The sequence below is a fragment of the Bombina bombina genome, chromosome 8 (genome assembly GCF_027579735.1).
Source record: "Bombina bombina isolate aBomBom1 chromosome 8, aBomBom1.pri, whole genome shotgun sequence".
NCBI lineage: Eukaryota > Metazoa > Chordata > Amphibia > Anura > Bombinatoridae > Bombina > Bombina bombina.
In genome coordinates this window covers 296884303-296900211 of record NC_069506.1, presented here as the reverse complement: position 1 = coordinate 296900211, position 15909 = coordinate 296884303, and the positions used below count along the sequence as shown (strand labels likewise).

General features: G+C 38.6%; 1 protein-coding gene across 1 annotated transcript in view; it reads left to right on the top strand.

The window, feature by feature from the left end:
* KIF1B (kinesin family member 1B) overlaps positions 1-15909 on the top strand; it is a 397419-nt gene that overhangs the window by 148638 nt on the left and 232872 nt on the right. The window contains 6 exon segments of the mRNA XM_053691490.1: positions 2385-2527; positions 6236-6271; positions 7295-7539; positions 10116-10195; positions 10474-10549; positions 15734-15813. Of these exon segments, the coding sequence (XP_053547465.1) occupies positions 2385-2527; positions 6236-6271; positions 7295-7539; positions 10116-10195; positions 10474-10549; positions 15734-15813 (660 nt within the window).

Sequence of the window (15909 nt, the reverse complement as noted above, 5' to 3'; positions counted from 1 at the left end):
ATAAAATAATGAGGTGATAATGTCTCTAATGTGGCTGTAAAAACAGATTTCAAAACCTATATAAAACCCCTTGGAAGAACACTCTAAACCGTCTGCAGCAGGTCAGAGTATGGTTTCCAGCGGGGAAAAAAGTCTGCCGTGTGAATAGCAAAGAACAGTGTTCTAATCACTATGATTTGTCCTGGGGTCAGGAGCTGTAGGAGACGCCGGTACACACTGTAAGTACAAGTGGGGAAACAGTACTGCCACACCTGGAGAGCCTTACGCGTTTCGAAGTGTCAGGTACTTCTTCGTCAGTTTGCCTCTGACGAAGAAGTACCTGACACTTCGAAACGCGTAAGGCTCTCCAGGTGTGGCAGTACTGTTTCCCCACTTGTACTTACAGTGTGTACCGGCGTCTCCTACAGCTCCTGACCCCAGGACAAATCATAGTGATTAGAACACTGTTCTTTGCTATTCACACGGCAGACTTTTTTCCCCGCTGGAAACCATACTCTGACCTGCTGCAGACGGTTTAGAGTGTTCTTCCAAGGGGTTTTATATAGGTTTTGAAATCTGTTTTTACAGCCACATTAGAGACATTATCACCTCATTATTTTATCTTCAGTGGTGACAGCATTTACTACTCATTCAACACCCTTACTGTTTATGTGCCTATACTTACCTCATATAAGATTGAGGTTATCACATGTGAGTGCAATTCTTATGATTTTAATGTAAATAAATTGCTTTACTTTTACTGGATTACGCTATGTCTGCTTTGTTTTCTTTCCTCCACCTCTACCTGTGAGACAACTGGGAAAGACCCCGGGACAAGACTTCTACCATATCGCCAAGATCTATCGAAGCACCAGACTCAGGAAGCTCCTTAACCAGGACTACCATACACAAGGCTGCACGGAAAGAACAAACACAGACAGCGGCGGACCACAGACCACCACCTATATCATATGACTACACATTACCTCATATGATTGAGGTACCTTCCGGTAAGAAGACAACTATACACTTCTTTTTGCCTGGGATTTACTGCATATTAATTCAAAATATATACCATTCATATATATATTTTGTCCATAAAGACTCATCTCAACTGACAATAACTGATTCCTCTATTATATTGGATTCAACTTGTATACTAATTGTTTGTAGCTGCGCAGAAGTACTTTGATTTTTCTCTTTCATTACCATTCATTACAGTGTCAGGGGTACACTTATTATCTTCACTTCTTGCTGCACTCCCATACACACTATCATTTTATTGTAGTTGTGGCAATTACCAACACCACTACCAATACTGGTAATTTACTACACTTATTGCACCGTAGGTGCTGGGTTACCTATACCAGTGTTCCTTCTAGAGCGCTGGTGATTTTTTCTTGCTCTACTTATATTATAGTGTGATAAAAATCGCACCAACATACCTCTACATTTGATATATAGTTGCCTAAGATAAGATCTCAATTGCATAGCTGAACTTGAAACAAAGTATCCTATATGAACTATACAGCAACTATTGTTTTATCCACTATAAAATTGTATCTACAAACATTCTGTTAGAAATTACAACTTGTGATAAACCTAAAACTGTATAAATTACAAGATTTCAACGTTATTATTTTAATTTAATTTATTTTTTATATATTATGTACATTTTTATACATAGAGACACCGGTGTCATTTTTTAAACTTTGAAGGAATTGTAACATTTTTTGTTTAACTGTACTTTTAGCATCACTACTATTGGGTAAATTTACCATAATCAAATAAAGGATCATATTTATTTCTTAAATAGTTTCGACATCCATTTTTTTCCAAAAGAGAATATAAAATTAGGACTCATCAAAACATTAACATATATTGAGCCCACATATTATCACACATATTTACAGTAAGACACATTGGGAATAGCAACTTGTTTTGCACCACCTACTACAACTAACTAGAAATCAGTCCCCACCTTGGATGGGTAGGAGAAAGACCAGCCCATTTGAATGGGTGTTCCTGCAGCATTTGTCAATACAATTATTATCTGATGCTTGCTGGAGTACACTGTCTCTTTAAGGATTTTGTTTCTTCCTCTTCTAAAAATAAAAATAAAGGAACACCCAGCATCACAGTGACTGATCATGGTTTTCAGGGGCCACAACTTTGAAAGCAAAATTGTTATAATACTTTATATTATATTATTATTCTGCAAGCCAAACATATAAATATTTAAATTAAATATAACTTATATGCAACATAATTCCTGGTCTTCGGCTTGGTCATCTGCAATTTGTAATCCTTTGCCGGGATAATACTAATCTGTGCTAAAATGACAATTTGATGGTTGTAGTTTTCTCTCCCAGAGAACTGAATTTTATTCACTTGTCTCTCTGCAGATACGCAGACCGTGCCAAGCAGATTAAATGTAATGCTATTATTAATGAAGATCCCAATGCCAAACTGGTGCGTGAGCTGAAGGATGAAGTAAGCCGACTTAAAGATCTTCTGCGTGCGCAAGGCTTGGGTGATATCCTGGACAGTAAGTACAGACGCAAGTATTTATCATGGTTCAGCTTTCACTATAACCTCAAGAAACTTGATTTAAAGTGCTATTAATAGTACTTACTTTTGTCAGCTCTTCTATGCTGTATTTAGATAGAAATATGTTTCGGAACGCAGCTTTCTTTCTTTTTTACGTATTATTTTTAACACACAAATCAATACTAACAAACAGAATCTCTTACATTGGAATAGTAGCAGAAGATTATAAATATTGGAAGCTGGGATGAGGACTAAGTGCAGGGGGAAACATAAAAGTTCACTCGTTCCAGCAATTCCAAAGTGGGCATAACGTATTAGAAAAAACTGAACACAAAACAAAGTGTAATAACAATACATAAACAAAACTACTTCACCTGTATAGGGATATGGTCTAGGTATGAGGATAAATACCTGAGTTCTCTGTGTATTCAATATCAGGGCTAGACTCTGTGACCAGCAATTTATTAGAGAGAAATCTGGTTAAATGGAAGATTAATGCTATAGCCTTCTTCTTCTTTTTTTTTTATTTTACATATTTTTATTGAAAGTTTTGGAGTGTACAACAGATTAAATGATAGTTAATAGATTTAGTACGTGCTTATCATAAGAACAAGAGAGAAAGAGAAAAAAAAAAGACAGAAGAGTCCATTAAACACGAATTTTCAATGTGTCCTAAACAAGGGGACAATACAAAAGGCAGTAGTTCAGGTTACACTACTGAAACAATTGGTATGCAGGCTCACCTGTTTGCTATAGCTTTTTTTTATCTTGGCTTACCCCAGCAGCACTCACCAACAAAGAGAATTTTAGTTTCGCTTTAAAGGCAGATGAGCAGAAACCATCTTTCCTATGCGTGCGTGTTACCATTATTTTCAGTGTGTCCTATGTACAGAATAGTACAAAACCATGTTGAGGGATTGAAGTTCTCTGGACAGAGTAGAACATTACCCATTTCTCTCCACCTGAGACCAGGTTGCCCCAGCTTTGGAATATTGTGTGCCAGGCAAGCATTATATATATATTTTTTTTTTATTATTTTATTTATTTGCTCGGTCAAATGTTTTGTGCATTATTTTAATGTACTTATGAAGGAACTAAAGGTTTTTGGCCACTTTTTTTAATTAGGAGTGCAGGTAGCAATCAATATGATTATTCTACAGGTGAATCTTCTCAGACTTGATAAACGATTTTTCAGTTAGTGTCTGCCCTTTGAGCTGTTAGCCTCATCACACATTTTTGCCAAGGTTCTATTCATGGTCACTGCAAAATTCTGAATATTCTGGCCAGAAAAGTTTGGTTTGCGCAACCTAGAAAAGACAACTTATTTACAGGCGAACTTGTTTATCATGGACGTTTCATTCTCCTTTAATCATGGTTGTCTAACCAGAGCAAAAACTAATTTCTAAGGATACAAAAAGCTTTATGCCACATTATCCTTATAAAGATAGTAGTAAATTTGCTTGTAATCAGGCCACGTGATATTTGTACAGAGGTGATGTGGGAGCTGAGTTATCCAGGCATTTTTTGAAGAAATCATATTTGACAGGAGACTTGATTGGGCGGTCTCGCTAATTATTTTTCTGCACCCACTAAGTTCCCCAATATGTTGACAAACCTCCAGTGAGTTCACTGATAATATCTAGATAAATTCTTAATGTGAGGCAGTTGCTACCCCCAAAAGTGACTGCGGTGGATACCTTCACCATACATTTTGAATGTCTGCCTATATATTCCTCCATTCCCTCTCACCAGCCATATCATTTGACCAATTTAACTGAATAAGGCAGATGTATTGGCATTCCTGCCATATTATTGACCAAGATGATTCTGAATCCTACGTATGATGTTATTGGCTGTAGACATTCTTCAGCATTCATACCTCCTAATGCAAGAACCACTCTCACCTAGATCTCCATGGACATGACTACTTGGCAGCTGGGCAGCCTCATTTGATTTGGTCTGTCTGATTCTATAGTAGATTCACTTGTGAAAATAAATTATCTACATCCTCCAGTATTATGTTTTAAGATATTTTAGTTGCATGTGATTTTTTTTGTATTGTATAGGTGGTCATCACATCTTACATGATGGGTTCCAGAAGGGCAACATGTTTGTTGTTGTTTATTACCTAAGCTAGGCAGCTAGATGAGTTACAAGCATTCTCTCCTTCTCCCTATTTTTATTAGGACTAAGTGGTTCTTTGGTCAATGCCTAAATATCTGTTGGTTTCACACATCCCAGTACATTGGTCTTCCTTCTTTTGTCCTGATAGGAATTTGGAATGACTTTACACTTTCAATGGGATCCACTGTTATTGAATCTGTCCTGACAGGACAAAAAACTGGAGACAGAGTAGCATAGACTGTTATGGATATCAGAAAGGATGTCTGCTGGTAGAAACAGATTTCTTAGTGAATTGTTCATGGATTCATTTTTAGCCAATCAGTTGTAGAACAATCTACTCCACCATTATTCATGCTACTCCACTATTTGAAAAGATCATACTACAAGGGCAGTTATTATTCCTTGGCAGTTGACATTTCAGAAGCACTGTGATTTTGTATGTTTTGCGTGGTCAGATGCCAAACTTGCCAGCCAGGTTATATTCTGCTCTAGATTACTAATAGAACCTTTTTTTTTTCAATATGATTTCCTTTGTCTCTGTGTATTTCTCCACTGGGGAGTGCTTCTAGGGTAAGCCAAGAAAAAAAAACAACAATTAAATTGTTCTTAAATAGCCGTATGTTTGCTTGGTAACCTAAGTAATACTAACCAAGCATCTTAAGATTTACTTAAGATTTTTTTCCACTTCTTTTTACATAAGCATGATTTTGGGCGGGTAAATAAGGAATCTTATACCACCTGAAAAGTGGGTTTGAGTTTTGTCCGCCTTTAAACAGGAACTATATTGGTGATTGTTATGCAGGGAGCTGAGCCAAGATACGGAAAATGCAATAAGTGTGAATTAATTTCAGTTTTTCCATCATGTCTCTCCTTGTATAGTCCGCTTCTCCTTATCGAGATATTTCCTTATATTCACTAAGACTTGAAAAGATATGTTAGTTTTTACAATTCCTGTGTTAGTTTATGAAGGGTGTTCACTAAAGAATGGAGACATTGGATTTAGTCCTTAAGCTACGTAGACCAATGTATGACTTGTAGATAGACACTGGAGGGACATCAAGCCTTAGTGAATCTAAAGAGTGATGTATTTTTCCTGCAAAGACAATTATTATAGTGTTTATTTGCTATGGTAAAGATACATGAACATTTGGAGAATAGAAAATAGATAATCATTAACTTTCTAGCAATTCCTATATAAGCCTTGTGCTTTAAAGTGACACATAGGAAAATAACAATTGCTAACCTGTTATTTTCTTGTAAAATGATGTAACAACAACCTATTGTAGGACATACTGATGCTCCAGATGTATTTGTGTTAAACTGCAACAAACAAATATCTGGATTTGCACAGATTTTGTGGGCTGCGCTTTCATACAAATAAATCCAGTGCCGTTACCTGTAGCCATATTCAGCACATGAGAGCATCTTATTATAGGCAGCCGTGATATATTTGCAAATGCTCTGCTATACTTATGGTATAGATGACAACCAACTAACATGAGCAGAGAGTTCTCACCATATTTCTTGTTACAAATACTGAAAAAAGTCCCCCTCTTGTGTTTTCCCTCCTGCGTCCGTTCAGTTGATGCTATTGAGGACAATTACCCTGGAATAAAATGTGTGTATAATATTAATTGTTATCAGCCTTGCTTTCAGCCTGTTGAGCAGCTTTATATAAAATCTGCATGTCCAGCAGAGGCTGTGAGGAAATCCCAGATAGAACCATACATCTACCATAATGGATCTGTAGAAAATTAAGAAATGCCATCATAGATTATCAGTAAACTAATTTAAGTCTATATGTTGCCCTTTGATTCTCACAGTGACCCAGTTGATTTTAACATAAATTTAATAATTTACAAATGTTGTAGTGGAAGCCATCTTGTTTTTGTACATGTGACCCACATGTATTAACTATAGTGGGACCTCTCTGAGATTTCCTGCCACTGGATCTAGAACATGATTTCTGCTTTGAAGCTTTGATCTGGAGTTTCCTATTTCCGGGCAGCATTGCATGTTGGCTTACGGTACCATGAAGCAAACCACTGGGCAATTCAGAGCTCCTGGGAAGTCAGTGTAGAAGTATTTGTGTTGCCGGCAGCTTTTTACGTTTCTAAATAACACAGAGCAAGTGGCATGGCAGCTTTCAGCTCTTGGGCATGCTCACTAATCAGATCTGCTGCGCTGTCTTCTCGCTCCGCTTGTATCTTCTGTTCGCACTTATTTTATAATTCTTTTGTGTTGCCTGATGGGTTAACATTTTAATTTTCTGCTAAAAATCTTACTTTTGTATTCTTTAACTGTAAAAGAGGGATAAAAAAAAGAACAGCTTAATGCTTATAAATGATTTTCAGTAGATTTATTTGGGTTATCTCAGTGATGTCGCTGGGCATTATGAGCAAACATGGGGCACTAAATCTACAGAGTGGAAATAATTTCTCTTTTACAAAACTACTGATCCACCCCCCTCGTTTCCCACCTCTGTTTAGCGGCTTTACTTGTTTTTTTCCTTTCTTGCTGTTTTCATCACCTTAATGTTCCTGTATGTGATTTCCACAAGAGCTTCTATCCTGTATCTCACTGTAGTTTCCTCCCTTTCTCTCCTTGTCTCCCCTCGCTTCTCTATTTATCCTGTCTCTAGCTCTTCCTATTGTGGCCTGCCTGCCTCTCTCAGATGTGAACGATAACCAGAACTTAAAGAATAAGTTCTTACTAGCCAATGAGAATCAACGGCCTGGCCATTTCTCCACAGCTTCTATGAGCTCCCTCGCATCTTCGCCTTCCTCCTGCTCCCTCAATAGCCAGGTGGGATTGACGACCGTGAGCAGTATCCACGAGAGAATTATGTCCACGCCTGGTGGAGAGGAGGCTATAGAGCGACTTAAGGTAAGTCTCTTTACAGAAGGCGGCGTTCAGCCTAAGTCATTAGCACCTCCTGGGTGTCTTTTTTGTGCTTTGTAATAGTAAAGAGCGAAAACATACAGCATAATGCAACAAAGGGCAGAAAACAATAGTATTTATTAACAATAGCTAAGACTGTGTTACCTCTATACTAATTACCACTCACCAGCTTTACGGTTTTCTTGCTTCTGATTCGGACATTGAATATATATGTTTTTTTGCTGAATATTTCTGATATTGTTGATTTAGATAGAGAATACAAATTTAAACAACATTCCAACTTCTATCATCTAATTTGTTTCATTCTTCAGATATCCTTTGTTGAAGAAATAGCAATGCACATGGGTCAGCCAATCTCACGAGGCATCTATGTGCAGCCACCAATCAGCAGCTACTGAGCCTATCTAGATTTTCAACAAAGGATATCAAGAGAATGAAGCAAATTAGATAATAAAAGTAAATTGCAAATTTGTTTAAAACTGCACATTCTTTCTAAATCATGAAAGAGAAAAAAATTGGGTTTCATGTCCCTTTAAAGTGACTGTAAAGCCAAAATGAAACTTTCATGATTCATGGCATTTTTCTTGGGATCCTTTGTTGAACATCATATCTAGGAAGACTCAGTAGCAGAAATGCACTAATGCTGCTGATTGGTGCCTGCACATACATGCCTCTTGTCATTGGCTCTCCAGATGTGTTCAGCTAGCTCCCAGTAGTGCATTGCTGCTCCTTTAACAAAGGATACAAATAAAATGAAGTAAATTTGATAATATAATTACATGGGAGCTGTCTAACATCACATGCTCTGTCTGTATTTTGTGTTTCATGTCTCATGGTCATTTTGATTTGGCAGTTTCTTCTATACAGTAGTACGGACCTGTTTGGTGTAAACTACACGCAGGACACCATACAACCTGTGTGCCGTGTGTTAAAGGGCTTTGTTGCATTGTATTTTTGTGATCATGTTATATTTAAAAATGACATTTTAGTAACTTTATTCTTACTTATTTTTAAATCTTCTCTCATACTTCTGTAAAAAAGATGATGCACCCACTGCTATCAGCTAGAGGTGGGCTGTGTAGTTTTGTACAGTGAAATGGGAATCCGCTGCTATCTCTGGTTGTGAGGTATTATGGGAGTGTTTTGTTTGCCAGTGTTCCCGGTCTCCTCTGTTACCATGATGTCATTCAGCAGTGAGGTCCTAGACGGGAGTATCATCTCCATAGTAACAGGCGGGGAAGCGAATGCTGCGACAAAGCCTCTCCCCACTGCACACACTTCAGTGCTACAAGTCGGCCTATTCAGTATTAAGAGTTAACAGTTCTGCTATTGTGTGCAGCATATCAGCTACTCTGGGTGCCGCACATTGCATTCGTATGCAAAAGACAAAGAGGGACATGGAATAGACAAAGAAAGGCCTATTGTCTATCAGCTTTCCCCAGTCACACCACCCAGGGCCTGAACAGAACTCAGCATTGATTTAGATTTAGCAGCTATGAAAAGTTAAAGGGCCGCTCAGTAATAGCATGCAAGAGACTTAAAGGGACTTAAACCACCAAAAATGTATATTGGTTAAAAAGATAGATAATCCCTTTATTACATATTCCCCAGTTTTGCATAACCAACACTGTTGCATTAATATCATTTTTACCTCTGTGGTTACGTTGTATCTAAGCCTCTGCAGACTGCCCCCTTAACTCGGTTCTTTTGACAGACTTGAATTTTAGTCAATCAGTGCTGACTCATAAATAACTCAATGGAAGTGAGCGCAATGTATCTATATAGCACACACATGAACTAGCAGTGTCTAGCTGTGAAAAACTGTTAAATGCATTCACATAAGAGGCAGCCTTCAAGGCCTTAGAAGTTAGCATATGAGCCTACCTAGGTTTAGCTTTCAACTAAGAATATCAAGAGAACAAAGCAAATTTGATGATAAAAGTAAATTGGAAAGTTGTTTAAAATTGAATGCCCTATCTGAATCGTGAAAAGTTAGTTTGTACTTTACTGTCCCTTTAATAAAAGAAAGCATTAAGATGAAATCCTGCGGAGGACATACAGGCACACAGTATCTGTACAGTAACCCTCACAAGGTGCCACCATAGAACTTCAGTTCTGGCATTAAACTGTTATCTGCTAAAGAGGACAGCAGTACATTACTTATCCAGTCGCCCGTCTAGGAGCCTAGAATGGAGAAAAATGACAGATAATATACTCAGCTGCTTTATTACCCATTCCTACTGGGGAACGGACTGTTTCTATACATTAAAAGCTTTTGCGTTTGTGAGTGGGTATTTTCCTGTAATACTTGTTAGATTTCAATTAAAATTCTTTGCCTGTGAAATGGATCCTATGCATTAAGGTTAGTGGGCACATGATTTGTTACTCTATATTACTTTTCCTACTGTAGGCTTCGTACTAAAGCATTTTGTATGTGACTGTATGTGAGAGGGCATAAGTAAGTGCAGGGATTGCCCCTGAGCCCCGTTATAGCATAACAGTGATTAATAACACTGTGTGATGCCGGCCAGTGAGCTGATATGACTTTGTTACAAATGCAGGAATCTGAGAAGATCATTGCGGAGCTTAATGAGACATGGGAGGAAAAACTCAGAAAAACGGAAGCCATTCGCATGGAGAGGTGAGAAGTCCTTAACCAATCTGCTAAACAACATGGTTGTGTGAAATACACATACATTTATGGCCTATCTGTTTGTCTGTATATATATATATATATCTTTATATATTTAGCTCTGTTCAGTTCTTACAATTTAATTTTACTGCAAACGTGTTTGCCCTCATGGTTTAGTCTGAAATAAATGATACTCATATGGCAGGTAGCTTTATTGCACAAAGAAGAATTAAAAGATTGGTTAAGCTTGGTTTAGCCAGTTTTATCACCCAGTTCCTTTTTTCCAGGGAAGCTTTGCTTGCTGAGATGGGAGTTGCCATTCGAGAAGATGGAGGAACCTTAGGTGTCTTCTCTCCCAAAAAGGTACCTAGCCAAAAACTAATGAACAAATCTTCCTCTTGTCCTAGGTTATTAATATTCACCCAGAACTTGCTCAGACAGAGTGTAATCGTGATACGGTGCCTTGATGCTCACATCTCTTTCTCTCTGGCATTACTGTTTCTGGGAGGTGCCTTTCACCCGTATCCCAGAGCACACAGCAGCCCAGTACTTTTGCATTGGTTATTGATTTTCTGATATCATATCTCACCATTTCTCATTTCTTCTCCTGCTGAACTCACCACCAGATGCCATCCATGCGATTCGATGAATATTTTGAGGCACTTACCACAGATCAGGTCTGTGTTAGGAGGCTGAATTCATGAGCCAGAGTGGTAACTTAGCCACTGGTAAAGGCATCATATAGCACTGTTTGGCATTCAAAGGGTTAAAGCATATTTTTTCACCTCTAGTTCACAATCCTGTGGCTCATGAATGTATTCATATAATGTTCAGTCTCTACCCCCTTAGTTGCCTTTATCCACTGTTATTATAGACACCTCATTGAGTTGAATCTTTTAGGAATCTTGATTGTCTTGGTTTTGTTTAGCTGCCTAGATCTAGTAAAAATAGTGCTCTAAATTATCCCTGTACGCGCACGGCTAAATTATCCCTGTACGAAGCACGGCTAAATTATCCCTGTATGCAGCACGGCTAAATTATCCCTGTACGAAGCACGGCTAAATTATGCCTGTACGCAGCACGGCTAAATTATCCCTGTACGAAGCACGGCTAAATTATCCCTGTACACAGTACGGCTAAATTATCCCTGTACGAAGCACGGCTAAATTATCCCTGTACGCAGCACGGCTAAATTATCCCTGTACGCAGCACGGCTAAATTATCCCTGTACGCGGCACGGCTAAATTATCCCTGTACGCGGCACGGCTAAATTATCCCTGTACTCGGCACGGCTAAATTATCCCTGTACTCGGCACGGCTAAATTATCCCTGTACTCGGCACGGCTAAATTATCCCTGTACTCGGCACGGCTAAATTATACCTGTACGCAGCACGGCTAAATTATCCCTGTACGCAGCACGGCTAAATTATCCCTGTTCGCAGCACGGCTAAATTATCCCTGTACGCAGCACGGCTAAATTATCCCTGTACTCGGCACGGCTTAATTATCCCTGTACGCGGCACGGCTAAATTATCCCTGTACGAAGCACGGCTAAATTATCCCTGTACGAAGCACGGCTAAATTATCCCTGTACGCGGCACGGCTAAATTATCCCTGTACGCGGCACGGCTAAATTATCCCTGTACGCGGCACGGCTAAATTATCCCTGTACGCGGCACGGCTAAATTATCCCTGTACGCGGCACGGCTAAATTATCCCTGTACGCGGCACGGCTAAATTATCCCTGTACGCGGCACGGCTAAATTATCCCTGTACGCAGCACGGCTAAATTATCCGGCCAAATTATCCCTGTACACAGCATGGCTAAATTATCCCTGTACGCAGCACGGCTAAATTATCCCCGTATGCAGCACGGCTAAATTATCCCTGCACACAACACAGCTGAGTTTTCCTACTAGCAAGCTAAGTTATCCCTGTATATAACACTGCTAAGTTATCCCTGTATATAACACTGCTAAGTTATCCCTGTATATAACACTGCTAAGTTATCCCTGTATATAACACTGCTAAGTTATCCCTGTGTATAACACTGCTAAGTTATCCCTGTGTATAACACTGCTAAGTTATCCCTGTGTATAACACTGCTAAGTTATCCCTGTATATAACACTGCTAAGTTATCCCTGTATATAACACTGCTAAGTTATCCCTGTATATAACACTGCTAAGTTATCCCTGTATATAACACTGCTAAGTTATCCCTGTATATAACACTGCTAAGTTATCCCTGTATATAACACTGCTAAGTTATCCCTGTATATAACACTGCTAAGTTATCCCTGTATATAACACTGCTAAGTTATCCCTGTATATAACACTGCTAAGTTATCCCTGTATATAACACTGCTAAGTTTTCCTACTAGCAAGCTAAGTTATCCCTGCGTATAACACTGCTAAGTTATCCCTGTATATAACACTGCTAAGTTTTCCTACTAGCAAGCTAAGTTATCCCTGCGTATAACACTGCTAAGTTATCCCTGTATATAACACTGCTAAGTTTTCCTACTAGCAAGCTAAGTTATCCCTGTATATAACACTGCTAAGTTATCCCTGTATATAACACTGCTAAGTTATCCCTGTATATAACACTGCTAAGTTATCCCTGTGTATAACACTGCTAAGTTTTCCTACTAGCAAGCTAAGTTATCCCTGCGTATAACACTGCTACGTTACCCTACTAGCAAGCCCTGAGCCTTCCTTGTGTTCTGTTTGTCTTCTGTAACTAGTCAAGTGCTGCAGAATTTTGTGGCGCTAAACAAATAAATGATAATAATAATAATAATAATAATAGTAGTTTCTGCTTCTCTTTGTCCTGACCCTCTCTATCCTTCCTTCCCTCCTCTACTTCCCTATCTCCTTTCTCTCTCCCCCTATTCTCACTCTCTGTTCTGTCCCTTATTTGCTTCTCTCCCTTTCTTCTCCCCCCTCCCCTTATAATTACATGAAATTGTATCACTGTAGTACCGCACTCATGTCTGTGCAGTTTCAGCGCCAATCAAAATATTGTGCAGGGAGATAGTGTAAATTTCTTGGGCTAGAGAGGACTAAAATGCAAGGGGTTTAACCCAAAGGCTCTAATGTTTTTATTGGTGCCGAACCGGCGCAGTCATTATGTGCAGCACATTGCTGATTGCTTTGCTTAATCTGTGCCAGACGTATGAGTGCGCTCTGTGCCCAGTTGATGTTGTGATCTGTTTGTGCACCTTTGTTGTATAGATGTTATAGCTGTGCAGAGCCTAGAGACCCCCCTCTCATATTTTTCACTTTGCTCTCATGTTCTGTCACATTCTGTGCTGCCTAATATCATCTAGGTTTTTTCACCCAGCCCGTGTGATCTGTTTGCTGATTCTTATGGGGTCTTCTCCCCAAAGAAGGTTTGTGTTTGGTATCGCCTTAGTATAGATTGTAGTGAGAGGCTGTACACCTAGTGAGTGATGTGCATCTAACCACAGCCTTAGAGTCTTCCCATAGCTGTTAAATAGAAATTGTACTTAAAGGGACTACTTGAAAATTGTCATTGTTTAAAAATATAGATAATCCCTTTATTACCCATTCCCCAGCTTTGCATAACCAACACTGTTATATTAATATACTTTTTACCTCTGTGATTACCTTGTTTCTATGCTTCTGCTGACTACCCCCTTATCTCAGTGCTTTAGCTTTTTGCATTTTTAGCCAATCAGTGCTGGTTCTTGTGAAACCATTTTCATTTTCCACGGGCGTCAGTAAAATGTTATCTATATGGCACACATGAACTAGCACTGTCTAGCTTTAGTGCAAAATTGTAAAAAGCACTGAGATAAGGGGCAGCGTAAAGGGGGCCTAGAAACAGGCAATCTTAGAGGTTATAAAGTATATTAATATAACAATGTTGGTTGTACAAAGCTGGGGAATGGTAGTAAAGGCGTTATCTATCTTTTTAAACAATAATAAAAATAAAGCAGGCTTTCCCTTTAAGTTAAAGAGTCCTCTTACTGAAAGAAACTACAAAAAAAAGTAAATACTGCTAAGGGTTTCTGTAAAGCTAAGCAATATAAATTTTTTTTTTTTTTTTTTTTTTAGTTTTGAAAAAGCTTTATTGAAATAACTTTAAACATTTACAAGCAGAGAATAAAACACTCACAACATAAGTCTGTTGGCAATCATCGAAATCCCCGTGTTTCAGTTCTTACATTTGTTGTGGGTTAAACAAAATAATACAAAAAGAAATGGACTAGAAAGGCCATCAAACAACAATTATCAATATTGGTTACATAGAGAATTGTCAATATGAATTTTGCAAGTGTTTAGCAGGACATAAAGAAAAAGAAGCATAGACAAACGAAGGAGAGAAAGAGGAAAGAAAAAGAAGAGAAGAGGTCAAATACACGTGTTCCTGAGTGAAGTGAAATAAAGTTTGCTGAGGGATATTAAAATTACAGTATGGGCTTACCCCTATCAAGGGTGTTAGGTTATCTTGCATCCTCCTGGTAATTAGCTGCGGGGTCTGGATTCCCATAGGAAGATAATCTCGCAATAGAAATCCAATTGGTTAATGGAGAAGTAATGAAACCTCTCTAGTCGTATATTTAGCGAAAGCTGAGTCAGTCGTAGGAGTAATCTCCTGTTTCCATTTCCGAGGAATGACTTGCTTAGCACTATTCAATGCAATGTGTAGAAGCCTAGTGTGGGCCTTAGATTGCATTTTGGGAATATCATGGAAGAGTAAAACTACTGGATCTAGAGGAATGTCTCGTCCTAGGAGTTTGCTAATTTCCTTAGTTATGGAGCACCAAAACGGCTGAATACTAGGACATGACCACCAAATATGGTACATGGAACCCTCTTTGTTGCACTTCCTCCAGCATCTGTTAGATGTCAGGGGAAAGATGTATTGTAGGCTTTGCGGGGTCAAATACCATCTCATTAAGAGTTTATAATTGACTTCCAGCAGGGAGGCCAATATAAAATTATTTTTATTATTTTTATTTCCCCTTTTGAACACTGGGAGGGGGATTTGCGTACACGTGCTGATTGTCCTGATCAGTAATGAATGAACAGGAGGTGTTTAAAAAAAAAAGGAAAGAGCTCTCAGCTGAGAACAAAACTTAGCTATAAAAGCAATAGGCTAGTGCCCACCTAGGGTGCAGTGTGTTTTAGCCCATTAATGCCTTTCAGCCTGTTTGTATTCCAAAGAGCAGTCTATCTCTGTAATTTCCCCCTATTATTTTGCACGTGAGCACAAACTAGCAGACATATTGGCTGCTGACACAAACAATGTGTACAGCCTGTGAGGTCAAACAATTGATAAACAGCGGAAGTAAAAATCGCTCTAATATAAACTCTTTTTAGGGCTAGCAGCGAGTTTTACACAAAACGTTAGCAGTAATTACGCTCCTAAAATGATTCTGATAGTGACATTTGTCATTCTGAGTAAAACATCTGTATAAGCAGATATGTGGTGAATAAAACATACATTTTCAGTTTGTTGTGATTCCGTATGATGCTGATATTGATGAGTGGTGGGCGATCGTCTGTTTTGTTGCAGACTCCACATCTTGTTAACCTTAACGAAGACCCTTTGATGTCAGAATGCCTGCTGTATTACATTAAGGACGGAATTACCAGGTGAGAGACACACTTATAATCTAGTACTGTTTAACCGCAAGTTAAATGTGAATCGATCAGTAGAATACAGTGTAAATTCTTTGCTCCTCAGAGATT